This window comes from Apium graveolens, chromosome 4, assembly GCF_009905375.1.
Source record: "Apium graveolens cultivar Ventura chromosome 4, ASM990537v1, whole genome shotgun sequence".
NCBI classification, from domain to species: domain Eukaryota; kingdom Viridiplantae; phylum Streptophyta; class Magnoliopsida; order Apiales; family Apiaceae; genus Apium; species Apium graveolens.
In genome coordinates this window covers 98522833-98541693 of record NC_133650.1, presented here as the reverse complement: position 1 = coordinate 98541693, position 18861 = coordinate 98522833, and the positions used below count along the sequence as shown (strand labels likewise).

At 33.3% G+C, this 18861-nt stretch overlaps 1 protein-coding gene across 1 annotated transcript in view; it reads right to left on the bottom strand.

The window, feature by feature from the left end:
• The window catches only part of LOC141718775 (uncharacterized), a 33334-nt gene extending 16910 nt beyond the window's left edge, over window positions 1-16424 (bottom strand). Inside the window, exons 1-3 of the mRNA XM_074521160.1 lie at window positions 16038-16424; window positions 15373-15905; window positions 15056-15203 (exon numbers count right to left, since the gene is read on the bottom strand). Coding sequence (XP_074377261.1) covers window positions 15056-15203; window positions 15373-15905; window positions 16038-16424 — 1068 coding nt within the window. The remainder of the gene's footprint in view (window positions 1-15055; window positions 15204-15372; window positions 15906-16037) is intronic.
• Between the last annotated feature and the right edge of the window lie 2437 nt (window positions 16425-18861).

Sequence of the window (18861 nt, the reverse complement as noted above, 5' to 3'; positions counted from 1 at the left end):
CATGAATTTTCTGCACCTGAAACTCCACAGCAAAATAGAGTTGTGGAAAGAAAGAACAACACTCTCATTGAAGCTACATGAACAATGCTTGATGAAGCAAAGCTACCAACCTATTTTTGGGCTGAAGCTGTGCAGACTGCTTGTTTTACACAAAATGCAACACTCATAAACAAGCATGGAAAAACACCATATGAAATGGTGAAGAAGAAGTCAAATCTGAAATACTTTCATGTATTTGGTTGCAAGTGTTTTATTCTTAAGACTCTTACTGAGCAGCTGTCAAAATTTGATCTAAAAGCTGATGAATGATTTTTTGTTGGATATCCACTTTCCACAAAAGCCTTCAGAGTCTACAATTTAAGAACAAGAGTTGTCATGGAATCTATCAATATCTCTTTTGATGATAAGAAGATTACTGGACTTGAAGATTTTGATGATCATGATCAGCTGAGATTTGAGAATGAAGATTTAAATTATGATTCTGAAAATTTTGATCCTATAAGTTCTGATGGATTAAGTTCTGATGTCATTGAAACTGTGGTAACAACTCCAAAGGAAAATGCACCTGTCCAGGGGGACAAGCTGAAGATCCTACCACATCTCAAGACTCTCGAGAAGCATCAGAACCTGTCACTGGCTCTTCAAGTTTTAATTCATCTGGTTCTGATGAGCCAAAGTCTGATAATTCTGGAAGCTCTGATTCTTCAACTTCTGAAAAATCAAATTCATATTCTGAAGTCTCAGAGAGCATAACTACAGGGGAGCATCAGAAAATGCTGATGGAGACAACATGGATCATGGGGGAGGATCCAGTTCTAGAGATCAATTTCCATCTGCAAGGAAGTGGACTAAAGCACATACACCTGATTTAATCATTGGAGATCCTGAAGCAGGTGTCGGAACTAGAACTGCAACTTCAAATGAATGTCTCTATCATTCTTTTCTATCTCAGACTGAACCAAAGAAAGTGGAAGAAGCTCTTCAAGATGCTGATTGGGTGCAAGTAATGCAGGAAGAGTTAAATGAATTTGAAATAAATAAAGTCCGGACCCTAGTGCGAAGACCTATGTTCAGATCAGTTGTTGGTACAAAATGGGTGTTCTGAAACAAAACTGACAGTGATGGCATAATTACAAGGAATAAAGCAAGACTGGTTGCTAAAGGTTACTCTCAGCAGGAGGGTATTTATTATGATGAAACATTTGCACCAGTTGCTAGATTAAAAGCCATAAGGATCTTTTTGGCTTATGTTGCTCACAAGAAGTTTAAAGTCTTTCAAATGGATGTGAAAAGTGCTTTTCTCAATGGAGAATTGAAAGAAGAGGTATATGTTGAACAACCTCCAGGCTTTGTAGATCCTAAATTTCCCAATCATGTCTACAGGCTTGACAAAGTACTTTATGGCCTTAAGCAAGCTCCAAGAGCATGGTATGAGACTTTAGCTCAATTCCTTCTAGAAAGTGGATTTCACAAAGGCACAATTGACAAGACTTTATTCTACCTCAACCATGGAAAGGACTTACTTTTGGTACAGATATATGTTGATGATATCATATTTGGTTCTACTAATTCCAAACTATGTGAAAATTTTACAAAGCTAATGCAGTCAAGATATCAAATGAGTATGATGGGAGAACTCAGCTATTTTCTGGGCCTTTAAGTCAAGCAAACTGAAGAAGGCACTTTTATCTGTCATCCAAGTATACCAGAAATTTACTGAAGAAATTTGGAATGCAAGATTATTCAACTGCATCCACTCCCATGGACACTGCAACCAAGTAAGATAAGGATACTGGTAAATCAGTAGATATTACTAACTACAGAGGTATGATTGGCTCTTTACTCTATCTAACTGCAAGTAGACCTGATATTATGTATGCTACCTGTCTTTGTGCAAGATTTCAGGCTGATCCAAGAGAACCTCACTTATTAGCTGTAAAAAGAATTTTCAAGTACCTTAAGGGTACAACTGATCTAGGATTGTGATATCCTAGGGAATCAGATTTTAAGCTAATTGGTTACTCAAATGCAGATTTTGCAGGATGCAAAATAGACAGGAAAAGCACTAGTGGAAGCTGCCAATTTATTGGAGGCGGATTGGTTTCTTGGTTTAGCAAGAAACAAAAGTCAATTTCCACATCAACTGCAGAAGCAGAATATATTGCTGCAGGAAGCTGTTGTACAAAGATTCTTTGGATGAAGAATCAGTTACTGGATTATGGGTTAGAATTTTCTAAAATCCCTATTTACTGTGATAATCAAAGTGCTATTGCTATGACAGGTAATCCAGTTCAACACTCAATGACAAAGCACATCAGCATTAGGTACAATTTCATAAGGGAACATGTGGATGAAGGTACAGTGGAATTGCATTTTGTTCCAACAGATCAACAACTAGCAGATATCTTCACAAAACCACTATGTGAAGCTACTTTTATAAGATTGGTAAATGAACTTGGAATGGTTTTAGGTTCTTTCTCTAAATCTGCTTAGTTTTTGTTCTCATGCATCAGACTTTATGATCAGTGTTTACAGACTATATTATCTATATGTAATATGTGCTTAATTTGAAAATTCTTTAAATGCTGATTGTTATTTGATGTGGATTTATATACTCTGATAAGTGTTTTGAATGTTCTGTGACTATTCAATCCAATGAGGATAAATGTGTTAGATGCTGACCTAGTAGTCTTTAACTTACTAGAAATCCCATGTTTGAATTAGTTGTTTATGTGGAAACTCATTAACACAAGCAGATTCTGATATTGAGCTTAGTCAAGTTTACTTTGTGTATCTTATTACTAAGTCACAAACTAGATTCTTGTTTCTTATCTATCAAATTCTGATGTCAGTAAATCTTAAGAATGAACTAGGTGCTGATAAGCCTCACTTATCAAAAGAAAAGAAAAGAAAAGAATAAAAGTCAGGTACTCCTTTGAGATCTAGAGTAAAAATGTGGAAGGGAAGACCCAAGTGCATTGCTGGTATTAAGTAATATGCATTAGAAAAGTAAAAAAAAAATCTTGGTGACTTTTCACACTCTATGATTACTGGAGAAATACTCTGATGATAGCATAAATTCTGATAAGCAGTCGTGACTCACTTACACTGAGAAGCCACTATAAAAAGGAATTTCAAAAGATGCATAAAATGAGCACAAACAGTTGAGGTGGACTCTTGCATAAATTTGTTCTATTGTAGACATCATGACTGATGACAGATTTTAAGCATTTTTCTTAGTTATGCCTTATTTCTAAGATGTACTGAAGTTGATCAGACTTTAATCCTTATATGATATTTTGCTGAATGCACACACTTTCACTCCATATGAATAATGAAAATTACTGTGGTGATTAAGTTGTTTTTGACAAACAGTTAAGTGTCATTTGCATAAATTCTGAGGACAAGTTCCGATGGAAGTTCTGATGATTAAACTCTGAAGAAAACAAGTCAGTATTTGTATGAAGAAGCACAGAAAAAGATATTCACTATTTGAGTACAGAAGCCATGTTCTGATGACTGTTAAAATATGATATGAGTATAGTTCTGATATTAAATCCTGATGGAATTTTTGATGCTTACGTGGCATTTTTCTTTACTTGACTTATTTGTGGTAAAATCTAAAACAGTAATATTTAAATCAGAATAAATTTGGGTAAGTTAAAAACAGTCATAATCATTATGGGTTAGTGGTTAACGTGTATGTCTTGAAAAACTGCATGTGCACAGTAATTGTTAATTATTTCTCGTGCCCATTAACTCTTGCTTTAGATTTTTTACTGACTGTTATTATTACACATCAGTCTAGGGAGTCGAGGGATCATTATTTTTACTTGTAATTGTTAAACACTCCTCGCGTCCCTTGGTATTCTATTGGCTATTTAAACCGACTATTCATTCAGCCAAAACATCTTCCATTTTCTCACAAACTCATTCTCTTTTTATCAACAAAAATGGTTTGTTTCAACCTGTTCCTGAACTATGAAACCTTCAATATCGAGTTGAGTTGTGATGATTGGCAACAGGAGTGGCATGTCACTGCCATTCCTGAAGAGATTTGGAACTCAGTTCCACAAGAGGTTCACACAGACCTCTTGTTCTTTTCGATGGACTACCACCTCCATCTTGATCGTTTGGAAGAGAAAAGGAGAGAAGCTCTTCGTCAGCAAGAACGGATCATCCGTCTTGCAGTGCTCTTCGTCAGCAGCAGAAGGAGCTAGTCGATAGGTCTTATTAGACTAGGACTAAGGTTGTTGATGTTAAGAATCTTAGAATAAAACTATCTTGTAATTTTTGCATATAATTGATAAATTCCATGAAAATGACATTTCCTTTAATGAAATTAATCATCATAACTTCCATCAGAACTTAATCATCAGAACTTTCATCAGAACTTAATCATCTGATATATTAATGAAATTTCCTTTAATTGCAAGATTTGTTCTTTGTTTCTTAAATTATATGACTGTGCATGTTGCAACTTGTTAATCTTTACTTCATCATTTTTTTAACTTTATCCTGTGATGAATGTTTTGATTTAATAATGGTCAATATTAAATTTTGATGATTTGAGGAAACAATTGAAGCACGAGTTCATGCATCTGAACCCGTGATAGTTGAAGTTGAGAATGTTACTTCTCAGAAAGAAACAACAGCTCAAAGTTCTGATACTTTGAAAAGGAAATTTATAAATTCTGATGCTGCTGAAGCAACTCCTTCATTGTCAAGGAGATTGAAGAAAATGAAGGCAAGGAGGTATTTGGCTAAGGCTATATCCGAAAATACTGAAGAAGTTGAGGAAGGGGATCAGGAATCTCTGATCTCACAAGAACCAATTATTATTGCAGCACTTCCAGCTCAAGCCAAAGATACTGCTAATGACACAGTTCTTACCCCTCATGTCTCTCCTATTAAAGCTAAAGATGATGCTAAAGAATAAACTGATATTTCTGAAATAGATATTCATAATTTGAATATACCTGAAGTTCTTTATCTGGAAGCTCCATCTACATCAAAGACACCAGCTCTGGAGATAAATTCTGCTGATCAGAATTTAGATGATGTAATTCCTGAATCTCCAGTTGCTTCACACACTGTTGAGCTCTCAGAACAGAATGAGTCTTCCTCAAGTTCTGATGACAGTGTTTCTGCTGAGACTCCAGTACCTATTCTGGGCAAGGAAGAATTGGTGAAGAAATTTGTTGAAAAGGAAGCACCTATTCCTTGGGAGGATACTCACAGAGGTGTTGAGTGGACCAAGAAGTGGAATGAATCAGATTTTATTCCATGTTCTAAAATTTTGACAGAGCATATTGCAAAAGCTGATAAGTTGCTCACAAATTCTAATTTCAAGACACAACTCAAGATTACAGCTCTGTCTATAAAACATCTTCAAGGTCTACATACTGCTACTCATGAAAAGGTTGATACACTCAGAGAACAAGCTAATAAGCTTGATCAGGTGCTCAAGCTTGACAAAAACAGGTGTATCAGACCTATTTCTGAAAAAGTTGCAGCCATTGAGAAAAATCAAGAGAAGCAACAGACCCAATTGCTGAGGTTCTGGTTAATCAAGCTTCTCAGAAAGCTCAATTGGATGAAATCCAATCTTCAGTTGAACTTCTTCTTTCTCTCTTACTTCCTGGTGATGCCAAAAAGGGGGAGAAGGTAGTTAAGTCCAAATGCTCACCTACTCAAGAACTGAAGAAAAAGGATGATAAAGGTGATGACCAGGGAAACTCTGAAACGAGCAGAGGTCAAAGAAAAGTTCAAGGAAAATCTTCTATTCAGAACAAGTCAAGTTCTGATGCTGTAAATGCTCAAAGACTGAAGTCAGGTCGTGATAAGCAAAGTCTGATGTCAAGTTCTGATATTCTGATTCAGTCAGGATCTGAAGGCACTCAGAAGTTCTTGCAAACTCTGAAGTTAAAGGGGAAGCAGACTACTGTTTATTACAAAGATCCTAAAATCCAGACACTTGATGAGGAGATAGCAAGAAGATTATTTCTGAAACAAAATCCAGGAATGGATTTAGAAACTCTCAAGGAGGAAGAAGCTAAATTTGCTGCTGAGAAGATAAATCCTAAGTCTAAAGCTTCTGATGTAAATAAACCTCCAAGGCCAAATGAAAAGGGCATTGTGATCAAGGAAAAGTCAAATTCTGAAATTCAAAGTTCAAAACTAGATCACAGACTGAGAGTAATCCCAAAGACAAAGGGAAAGGAAAAATTGATGAACCAACCAAGTCACTGGAATTGAAAACTTCTCAATATCTTATGAAACCAGTGTGTAAAATGGTTCAAGTATCTGATGATAATCTTGTTGAAGATGAAACTGTTCAAATTCCGAAAAGAAGAAAGATAAATGAAGATTCTAAAACAACCTCTGACACTGCTCAAGTTGTTGTTCAGAATAAAGGACAGGAAGGTACAGAAGAAACATCAAATTCTGATCAAGCTATCAAGACATCAACTGCTGACAATGCTCAAGTTGATTTGAATAAATTGACAATTGCTGATAAGAAGAAGCTGTTATGGAAGAAAGTTACTCCAGTTGAACCAAAATCCAATCTCATGATTAATCAACTTGCTACATTTGAGTTGAAATCCAAGCAACCTAGAGATAGAGCTGGATTAGGTTCTGACGAAGAGAAGATTCAAACAGGAGTAGAGATTACTCTAGGAGATCCTTTCATATTGACAGACAAACCATATGAACAAATCAAATAAAGGCACCTTGACAATGTGTTGTCTGCTCAAGTTGTGATAGATGCTCATGATAAGGAGAATCTGAAAGAGAAATTAATCTTATTTCTCAATGATGGAAGGACTTATAGATTAGCTGATTCTGATGTATTAAAGAAGTCTATCAGAGAACTTCAACATATTCATTATCTTCTGGAAGTAAAATCTGATGTTACAAGAAGATGGTCAGAATATATTTTGAAGGCTATAAGAGATCTATTCAGAATCTCTGGTACAAAGACTTCTCATTACAGTCCAATGATTACTGAAGGTGATGGAAGAGAAATTCCTATGCTAAAAAATTCTGCTATGGTGGAAGTTATTCTGAAAGGAAGATGCTTATGTTATAATGAAAACTCTTCACATCCTAAGGTTATCAGACTTGGTGATGGACTTGAAAGAACATCCATTCAAGCTCTCAGAACAACCATTTATCAAATTGGTGACAGTAAAAAAGAAGAACTGATGCAGGTCAAAGCACAGTTAGCTGAAGTTCTGAAGAAAGTTGAAGATAATCTGATAAATGATTTTGTTAAGAATCATTATGGATTCAGATTGATTCAGTGATGTTGCTAAAGCTGGATGTTTTGTAAGTTGTAATTTATAGTCTTATTAAACTCTTATTGCATTAGAACTTAAGTGTTTTTGACATCATCAAATCTATTAACTTGTATATTCTTGCATAATTTACAAGTTGGGGTAGATTGTTGGATATATTTGAGATGTCATGTCTAATATGTTTCATGTTTAGTTTTCAGATCTTAACTAACAGGAAATATCAGTTCTTACTGAAATCAGGACTTACTGGAAGTCAGGACTTAAGGATATCAGGACTTAGATTATCAGAAGATAATATCAAAAGATGGATATCAGAACTTAAGTACCGGAGGACTAACAATTAAGGAAGGAAGCTGATTTACAGGATAGAAGATCGAAACTAATACGGAATAAGATATGCATGGAAATAGTTCGAGGACTAGAAGAATCATATAAGATATCTGGTTGATATATTTTAGGAGACAGAATTATATTCCATATCAACTAGAAGTTATCTTGTAACTGTGTGTCTATATAAACACAGACATAGGTTTACTACGATCATCGAGAAGATCATATATTGTAACCTAACAGCTCTCGTGATATTTGTTCATCACTGAGAGAGAACAATTCCATTGTAACAGAGTTTGTTATATCGAATACATCTGTTTTCTGTTACTTGTGCTTTAAATCGATTTGATTGTATTCTACACTGTATTCAACCCCCTTCTACAGTGTTGTGTGACCTAACAGTATGTACATATGAATGAGAGGAAAATATTAGGGTACAAGAGCCATGACGCTCATTTCATGCTCCATTACATGTTACAATATACTGTGAAAAAGACATTAAACCCCGAGGTTGCATTACCACTGATAAGATTAAGTGAATTTATTAGAAGTCTATGGAGAAAGGTCATTAATCTTGATGATATTGAGAAGTTGTAGCAAGTATCGAGATTCTCTACCATTTTTAGATGATTTTTATATCGACATTCTTTTACATAATGGTGCACCTGCTTGCTCTTCTATGCTGAGGAGTTATACTTGATGGACCAGAGCACCTTCGAAATATGTTTCCTATAGAACATTATCTTGGAAAGTTGAAGTCATATGTTCATAATAGAAATAAATCGGAATGTTCCATTACAGAAGGTAGAAGTCTATGGAGCAAGTTCATTAATCTTGATGATATTGAGAAGTTGCAGCAAGTATCGAGATTCTCTACCATTTTTAGATAATTTTTATATCGACATTCTTTTACATAATGGTGCACCTGCTTGCTCTTCTATGCCGATGAGTTATACTTGATGGACCAGAGCACCTTCGAAATATGTTTCCTATTAGACATTATCTTGGAAAGTTGAAGTCGTATGTTCATAATAGAAGTAAATCGGAATGTTCCATTACAGAAGGTTACCTCGCTGAAGAATGTGTGACATTTTGTCCAAAATTTTTGGGTGGTGACGCAGCAACAAGCAATTCTGTGTATTTAACTGATTTCGAAAGATGTGAAACAAAAGTGAAGTATCATATTGAAACAAGGAGGAATAAAGATGGAATAATATTCAATTTAAATGATAAGGAATGGAGGGAAAGCCATAGTTACGTTCTGTTCAATTTTAATAATAAGGCAGTAGAGAAGCTCATCAAGTAAGCTATCAACCTCTGAATTATTATTAATGAGTAATCTAAAATCATTGATTGTTGATAAAAAAAATTAATGTACGTGGATCATCAAGCTTTAGTGGATAATCATTCAAATTCGAAAACATATAAGAGGGCACGAATACACACTGATGAGTTTTGAAAGTGGCTACAAGAAGAGGTCAGAAAAAGGGACAAGGTTTCGAAATAATCTGAGGTTTTGGCATCGGGACCAAATAGAGCAGCGAAGAGGTTTCCCGGTTATGTAATTAATGGTTATCGGTTCTACACAAGGTTTAGGAATTCAAGATGTACAACACAAAAATAATGGCATATTTTTTGCTTCCCAAATAACTAGTTTTGCGAGTTCAAGAGATGAGAACCCTATAATTGGAGATGTCAATTACAACAGATCGATAGAATAAAGTGTCGTTGGTACCAAGAAGATAAAGATCCACGCAGCCATACTCGAGTAAATTTCAAAAAAGTATGCCATAAATCTGATTCTTATGTCCTTGCTTCACAAGTGCAACAAGTATTTTATGTGGAAGATCCAATTCAAAATATGATGCACTATATTAATAAGAAAATGCATAGGGAGTGGTTTGATACTGGAATCAAGAACACACGCAAAGAAGATGGCAATAATCCTGATTTGCACGATTCTGACTTTTTTAATAAGATAGAAAGTCCAATTATTGAAATTAGTTGGTTTAGAGATGATATCCCCTCAACAAGAGTTTCGATTTCGGATAATTAAAATAAATAATATTCTAATTTATATGTTTAACATGTGTATAAGAGATAATGAAAATTTAGTATGATTATGTTTAAGTTATTTGCATTTGATGTAATTTACAATTATCGTTTACAACTTCATGTCCTTACCTTGGTAAATATCAAATCCTAGTTAAATTTTTGTTATATATTGTCTTAGTTAAATTTTAAGAATTGCTTAATGTCGTTGTTTAAACTAGAGACCGGAGACCGTGGTACTTTATTATATTAGGTTAGTATAGTATATTTTCTTAATGTATTTTAGCATATTTTCTTGGTTTAACTTTACATCTGTTGCTTGTTGTCTATGTTTAGAGTATATAGAATTATATTTTTATACTTGTATAGGATGGAAGAAAAAAAAGTCAAGTTTTTCTACAATGGAACTTTCAGGAGGACACATTATGTTGGTGGACAATTTCATGTTATAAACCGCATAGAATTCGAAGAATTCTATTACGCGGTGCTCATGAAATTTGTGAAGGATATCCTAAAATTTACTGAAATTGGAAGAATCAATATAGAATGAAGTAGTATTGGTTGGAAGTTAATCTCAAACGACGGGAAGGTTATTGAACTTGTAGATTTCCAGAAGGATGGATATAAGTTATGTTTTTATTTAGACAACATTGTTGACACTGAAATTGAGTCGGCGTTTCAAATGCAATCACATGTGGTCACAAGGAAAAGGAAAAAAGTATGTTTATTAATTCCGAAGATTGATATATTGATCATTATAATTCATTCATTCTTTATTGTTTAATGATTAAAAGTAGAGTTGCTGATTTTGGATATGCATGGTATATACTATTAGAAATATTAAATTATAACAATTAATTAGCAGAAATATTAAGATTGAATTGTAAAATTAAGATTTTAAATTGAACTGTAAATTTAAGAATGATTTTTTTTTTGTTTTTTTAATACTACAATGAATTCAATTTCTACTTATTTGGTACAGGTTAAGCGAAGAAATCAATTGAAGCTAGGAAACCACAGAAACACAAGTTTGTTACCACACATGAACTACAACAAAAGCAGAAAAAAGGTCAACAAATCAGCAAAGTTGCTAACAAGTGACATGAATTGGGCAAGAGGAAGAACTTACCATTGTCGCCGGATTTGTTGACTAGTCAGCAAAATGCAAATCATGTAAAGGCTAAAGGGTCAGTTAGAAGAAAAATGTACTTACAAAACAATAAAGTGATGGTCAATGTGCTGAAGATAATGATAGTTCTATTGAGGTATTATAAATGTTGAAAATGATTAAAAAAAATTATATGTTTTACGCTAGTTTACCATGTTATTAAATGATAATTTTTTTGAATTAATATTTGCAGTTACCACCACCAACACCGCTGACACAAACTGAATTAGAGAGAATCGCTCGAATGGAACGAAACATCAATATTTGGATGAACTTGGGGTGAAAAGGATGGTTATTGACATGAATGTTTCTAGAACCCAATTAAAAAAGAAAGGAAAAAGAAAAGGTTTGGAGGAATGCGATGATTATATTCCATAAATTAAGGATGGAGATGATAGTGATGATACGTCCGAGGTATGATAATGGACAATGGTGTATTTTTAATTTCTAGTTATTTTGGCCTCACAAAAAAATTTAAAACCAAAATCTAAACTCTTAATTGCAGAAAATCAATAACGTCAAGAAAGATAAGTTGGTACTTGGACCACGAACTCGTTCGCGAGTCAATGCTGCTGCTACTACTCCAACAGAGAAAGGATCGACGGAAGGTGATTTGACAACTGGGAAGAAAATGACAAGTTCATCCCGAGCAAAGATTTTGAGACCAACATGTTGTTGGATTTCGGGGCATAAAACGTAGCGAAAATAATAATGATAAACTGTAAAAATAGAAAAAATGAAACACACCGCATGATCCATGCAAAAATTGATATTTAATTCGTGAATAAGATGTTTACCTTACGAAGTTTTACGATTATGGTTATCTAATAGAGGTCCTTGTTTTAATCGATCACCGTGTATCCCGTCGAGCGATCTATGCCTTATATGTATCCACACGAAAACTTTAGTGGAGGAGGCGTGTACTAGCTTCGAAAATCTGAACTCGTTCTTCTTCTTCTTTTGTCTCCCTCTATAGCTGTTAGGGTTTTGTATATTTTTTATAATAAAAACGTAGCCCACTTAATCATCCAAGAAGAGATTATATATGAGAGAGATAAAAACGAATTATAACTATAATCTAAATTAAAGTTATTAAAAATCTGAAATTCCTAGTTGTTATCAAACTAAGTCTTACTTAATCATCAAGCAACTGAATTTTCATTTTAATAATTGTAAATTTGAATTTCATTTATTCTATTAATTAAGTCCAAATTAATTAATAATAAATAATTCAAATTTTCTATTTAATTCAAATCCGAATTTAAAATAAATATTTCTCTTAGCTTTCTTTGCGTGACCCTATAGGTCATTATTACGTTGGAAATAATTTAGATATCTCATATTAAATTTATAAACAATGAGCGGCATCTAGTAATACATGATTGCTACCCAAGTAATAATCATTAAATCGGTGATCGATTAAACCTTTTGTGAATAATGTATAATGTTATATAATTCATGTAATCATATATTATAGATTAAACTCGAGACATGTTATGTGTCATCCTCTTCATGATTTAATCTAGGTTTTCTTGATCAATGAGTAGACTATCATTTCAAATCAAATTTTAAGCGCGACGTCACACATTTTATAGTCTAGCTCACACAAGATGCCGATAATATCACTCCAAAACTAGGAGGGTTAAATTATTTCTAGATCATTCATATTTTTCATACGATTTATAATAAACTTGAAGTCCAATATTATCATTACCCGGTCAAAGGCAACTTTTAATGTAATCAGATTATATTAATCATCGTATAGAAATATAATGATTTCAAGTTAAAGGATTGTCATGTATGAAGTGCAACACATGGGGTGAATGTGTTTTCTTGATTTTCTTGATTAGACTATCTTAAAAATCAGATTGTGTTTTGGCTTTTGAACTTAAACAGCTAGATAAATTTGTAGTGATAAATAATTTAATGTAAAAGAACAGGTAACTATCAAACCTCACTTGATTTATATTTAAATCAAATTTATTGTGCTACAAATCTGTGTTTTTAAATAATAAGAACTCAGCGATTTCTCTTGAGAGAATACGAGATTTCTAGATATGTTTTTGTTACATCTAAACAAAGGATCTATGACATGTTTTATAGATCAACATGCACATCTGACAAATATTACACTAAAATGGACTAACACATTTTCTAAAGTCTATTTGTTTGTTTCCATTTTAAGTGCAGCATATATGCATGTAATCTTTCAAGTCTATGATCCTCCTTTGCCCAATTTATCTTAGCCCTTGATCTTGCACTCTTCAACCTTCATTTATAGTCTTTCCATTTAAGTGATAAAATAGTTTGTTGATTAATAATCTTGAATCTTCAAGTTAGTTGTATTTTGTAACTTTGAGTTATTATCGAGATCTTCCATAGTATGCAGAGATGTCTCATATCGATATGTGGAATGAGTTATCGATATATGCAGTTTTCTATATACAGATTTGACTTGTCGAGATCTCCACTTCTCTACATGCATTTTTGACTTATCGACATCTCCACTTCTCTACATGCAGTTTGACTTGTTCACATCTCTATTTCTCTACATGCAGTTTTGACTTGTCGACATCTCCACTTCACTACCGACAATTTTGACTTGTCGACATCTCCACTTCTCTACATGCAGTAATGACTTGTCGACATCTCCATTTCTTTACATGCTTTGGACTTCTCTACAAGTAGAATGACATCTCTACAAGTATAATGACTTTTCTACTAGTATAATGACATCTTTACAAGTAGAGTGACTTCTCTACAAGTATAATGGTATCTCTACACTTCTCTATAAGTATAATGATATCTCTACAAGTAGAGTGACTTCTCTATAAGTTATTCTGACTTCTCTACAAGCATAGTCGACTTCTCGACATGACTCCATTACACTTCTTAATATGTGACTTGTCGATATGTGACTTATCAATATGTGACTTAGAATATTTCTCCACAAATAACATTAATCAATCCTAAGCTTCTACACATCTCTCTTAGGCATGATTGGACTTGATCATCTTCTAGAGTTCATTCCTTAGCTTGATGGTTGTTCATAAAAAAATCTCCCAGTCCAATCTCCTTAACCTTTTTACAGACTTAAGAAATACAATTATAAAATACAATGTGATTATCATACAACTAAATCTTAGGGTTGTCATAGTAACTTGGTCTTGTTATGTAGAGGCATGTATTGCGCAACAAGGACCATTACATCATTATCATGGTAAGAATTACTTATGACACAACAGACATGTAGAATATCGCATTGGGTCTATCCAGCACCATGTACATTTACATGTGCCTGTATTTTCGAGTTTAGTATCACTATACCTATTATCAGTGAGATGTGATCATCAGTCAACAAACACACTAGTCTTAATACATTAATATTGCCCCTTAATAATAATACTCGACTAAAAATATTTAGGAATATCGATACTATTCTCATAATCTTATTTATACATCACGTACTTAGAGATATAATTCATATCATATTCCAAGGACATTTATTAATCTAATATTTATATTGAAGTAAATTAAGAAATAATAAATTATAAAGAGAACAATTGATAGAACATAAACAATAATAATCCAAAGGTCATAAACAAAAATATGATAGTGTTTTCTCTAGGGTATAAACACTAATACATGTAGTAAACTTTTGATACATAATTATTTTTTGTGATGAATGAGTATATGATCTATGCATTAATCAATTCTTCAAATTTTGCATTATCAAGTTTAATGTTGATTTAGTTTATCTGATTTGAATTTCAGCCGATTGAGCAAAAAATACAAGCTTCCATATACAACATAATGCATCATGATAAAACAAATGCATAAATGTGAATCTAGAAGATACACTCATCTTGGCATTCATAGAGCTAACTCCCGCTCATAATCCGTATCGTCATTATTGTCGAAGGCAGTGGCGGATACAGGATTTCACCTCTAGTGTGTCAAATATATAAGACATAAACGTTAAAAAAACTGGTTCGTATATTAATAATAAAAAGTACTGAAAGTTATTACAAACCTACAATTGTTTTCGACGAATTTTCATATTTTGTTACCTATCTATAATATCACCATCTTAACATTCCAAAACAAATCTCTCTCTTGATAAGTAATCAAGCAATCGTTCAATATTTGATCTCCCATACTATTGTGTAATTTAGCCTTTTACTTGTGTAATTCCGGAAAATACTCTCTCAACACTTATAGTTGCAACATGATGAGTCAACACTATATTTAAAAGAAAGTACACACTTTCATGAGTCATGGACTTTCCAGTCTCCGCAAGTTTTACCGAAAGCTCAACAAGATTTTTTAAATCCCAAAACTTATCATCTTCTCTAATAGAAACAATAAAATTTTCAAGAGAATGCTTGAAGAATATAATTCAGTAATTGAAAACTCATTTGGATAAAATCCAGCAAGTCTGGTCAATTTACTTTGATCAAAAGTAGCAAATCGATTTACAGGACTAAAGTAAGACATATATATTAATAATTCCTTACTAACCTCCGAAAACCGATTTTCAAGTTCTTACAACTGCTAATCAATGACACTTTAAAAACATCAACTCGAAAATGATGAAAATTTGTTTTTTGCGGGCGCTTACCTCTATACATTAGTCTTCCAGGGACAACGTAATTTGCTTCCATATTTGAAATTTCAACTCCATATTTAACCAGAAATGAAGTGACTTTGTCCATATGAAAATTCCATCCTTCATCTCGCATCTCCTGTAAACTAGCCTTAGTTATGTCATCCATAGTCATAGCATTTACAATGTCTTGATCATGCTTCTGTAGTGCCAAATTCAGCTCATTTGTTATCCCAATTATAGCAACCATCAAGTGTGCAACAAACACAAAATCAAATGACATCAATAAGTTGGTGATAGATTGTGCCTTGTTGGAGTCAGTTGCATCAGAAACTTCTGCAATAGCATCAAGTGACTCAAGTATTGTGGGATATAAATCAAGCACATTCAATATTGTTTTAAAATGAGAACCCCAACGAGTATCACATGGTTTACCTAAACCACGTTCCTGATTTAGACCACTTCATGTTTCAAGTTCACCTATTGACAATGCTTCAACAACTCGGGCATCTTGTTTTTCTCAGAGAATTTTTTTTCTTTTTGATGAACCTCCAACAAAATTTAAGAGAGGTGTAAGTACATCAACAAATAACCAACTATAATCTGAATTCTTCATAGCAATAACAACTTGTGTCAATTGAAGCTGATGTGCAAAGCAGTGTACAAAGTATGCTTGAGGACATTCATTTAGTACTAAAGTTTTAAGACCATTGATTGCACATTGCATATTACTCGCCCCATCATAACCTTGAACACAAACTTGAGAGAAAGTCAACGAGTACTCCATGAGCAATGACTCAATAGCTGCTAAAAAAGTCAATGAAGTAGTATTAAAAATGTGCACATCACCGATACATTGTTCACATACTTCTCCTTTTTTATTTACATATCTCAGGAAAAGAGCCATTTGTTCCTTATCAGAAATGTCAGCTGATTCATCAGCAATAATAGTAAAAAAATCCACCATTTAGCTCCTCAAGTATTGCCTTAGTTGTCTCTTTTGCAGAAGCATTAATGATATCTTTTTGAACTATCGGAGAAGTAAGCTGACAATTACCCGGGGTCATTTTCAAAACAATTTTAAAATATTCAGGATCATGTTCCAAAAGAAGAGTCAACAATAAAATGAAATTACCTCTATTTATTGAGTTTTCAGATTTATCGTGTCCCCGAAATGGCAGCCCCTATAATAAAAGCCAATGAATGAAAGTAATTGATGCCTCCAATCGCTTATCATAAGCACTCACAGCCTCCTCTATTTGCTTTGATAAAGCACTAGCAATACTTCCCTTTTGTTTTTTGAACAATTCCATTGCGACCACTGCATTATTATGTGAACTCATATGTTTGCCTACATGATCCCTGATTGTCCCTAATTTGTTCCAGCACTTAAAACCTTCACCAACAAAAGCATTAGCACCAGCTGTATTTTCAAATTTGAATAAATAACAAATGAAACAAAAGGCTGCATCTTTAAAGACACTATATTCAAGCCAAGGCCTCCAAGTCTCAAACCATTTAACACAGAACCATCGAAGATTTTTCTCGAATAATATTTGAGGAAATACATAATCTTTTGGTTGACAAGGTCCCTTTTGTATGTACGTTCGCCTTACTAAATCCTTCTCACTCGGATGAAAATTAATCAACTTTTTTCTCTTTCCTGGGTCTTGTGGATAATTTACAATATCAAGCTCCTGTGAAGGTAATGTGACTGATGGAGAAGAATCTTGTTGGCTTGGATGAGTTGCCGGCGAGGAAGGGATGTTAACTGTCGGTTCACTTGTTTGAACTTGAGAAACATTTTCCGCATTCAGTTTCTTGGTTAAAATAACTTGAGATATCTCGCGCACTTGACCTTTTCATTGCGTTAATATTGAAGCAAACACTGAATACTAGAAGAAATAAGATATTTTCAAAAAAAAACTCATTACTCCATTTCAACAAACACCTTGTAGGCGATGCTTTTTATTTATCAAATTGCAATTTTTGATGATTCTAATAAAATATGGTACCTGTGAAGGTACTAGAGAATGAATTAGTATTAAAAATTTGGGTGTTTATGGTGTAAAAATGGATATGAAGGATTGTATTTTTGGCAGAGTGGGGATGGCGTTTCAGAAGGGAGGATATTTCAGTGTTCAAGTGTTTAGGGGGAGGAACTGATATATTAAATAATATAAACGCATTTATAATTTTAAAATGATGCACACGTACTTAAAGGGAAAGCCCACCAATTCAAAGACAAAGCCCAATTGTCCACTTATATTTGACACCACAGCTGAGTTGCAATATTAAAAAAATTGAAAAAAAATAATGGTATGTCAAATGACATACCTTGAACACTTACACATCCGCCACTGGTCGAAGGTTTGTTGTTTCATCAAAGCTCCAACTCAAAATTAAAATAACTCAAAAATCCATAATACTGTAATGAGGAATAAGCAAACAAGAAAGATAGACTTGATATGGAACATGTGTAAAGAACATAATTAACACTATACATATATGAAAAGAAACACCATACGTTTGAGTTTCACTGCCTGACTCAAAGCTGATTATCAAAATTTGTAAGTTTCTATTCTTAATTAGAAATGTTTAGCAACAAATATTATCAGTTATACGCATGATATGCACTTAAATATCTGCAATGTATTACAGCTATACACATCGATATATGCATATATTTTACGAGCTTTCTCTCACTTAATAGAGACAGACTGACTCACAAGCACAACCGTATTTACTCTGAGGACCTAAAACGTAATAAAATTCCTCTGGTTTCATCTGTCAGACTTGTGCAAACTAATTGTATACACGTTTAACATAATCGATGTAATGAAATAGTAACCAAAAAATTCAAACACTTATTGATATAAAATGGATTCTGGTGGTGGAAATTTTCACTTTCTTCTTTCTTCCTCTTCCTCAACTCTTTTAAAATATATGCATGATGTGAATTGTTGTAGTCTTCACCATCTGTGTCGCTTAAATTTACTTATATTGAAAAAATAATAAAATATATGTTACGTGACAAGATTGATTTAATGGAGATCATTTGGTATTAAGCAATTTACCCTATAATATATACGAGTTCAATGATCAGTGTTACACCAAACTTATATATTTATCAAACAAAATTTTTTAAATCGCACACTTTGTCGGTCCTTGTTAGAAAGCATTTTCTAATAAAAGAATTGTCTGCATAACCTTTTCAGCTTACATGTACTCTTGATCTGATAGTATATCATAATAAAGATTAGTAATCAAATTTGCTTAGAGTGGTTGGACAACTGATAGCAAAACGAAAAAAGGTCAAGCATTACAACCTTACCAATTTCTATTGAACAAAACATGAACATAAATTGGTATTGTTGTGCAAGACATGCCTGTATCATAACAAG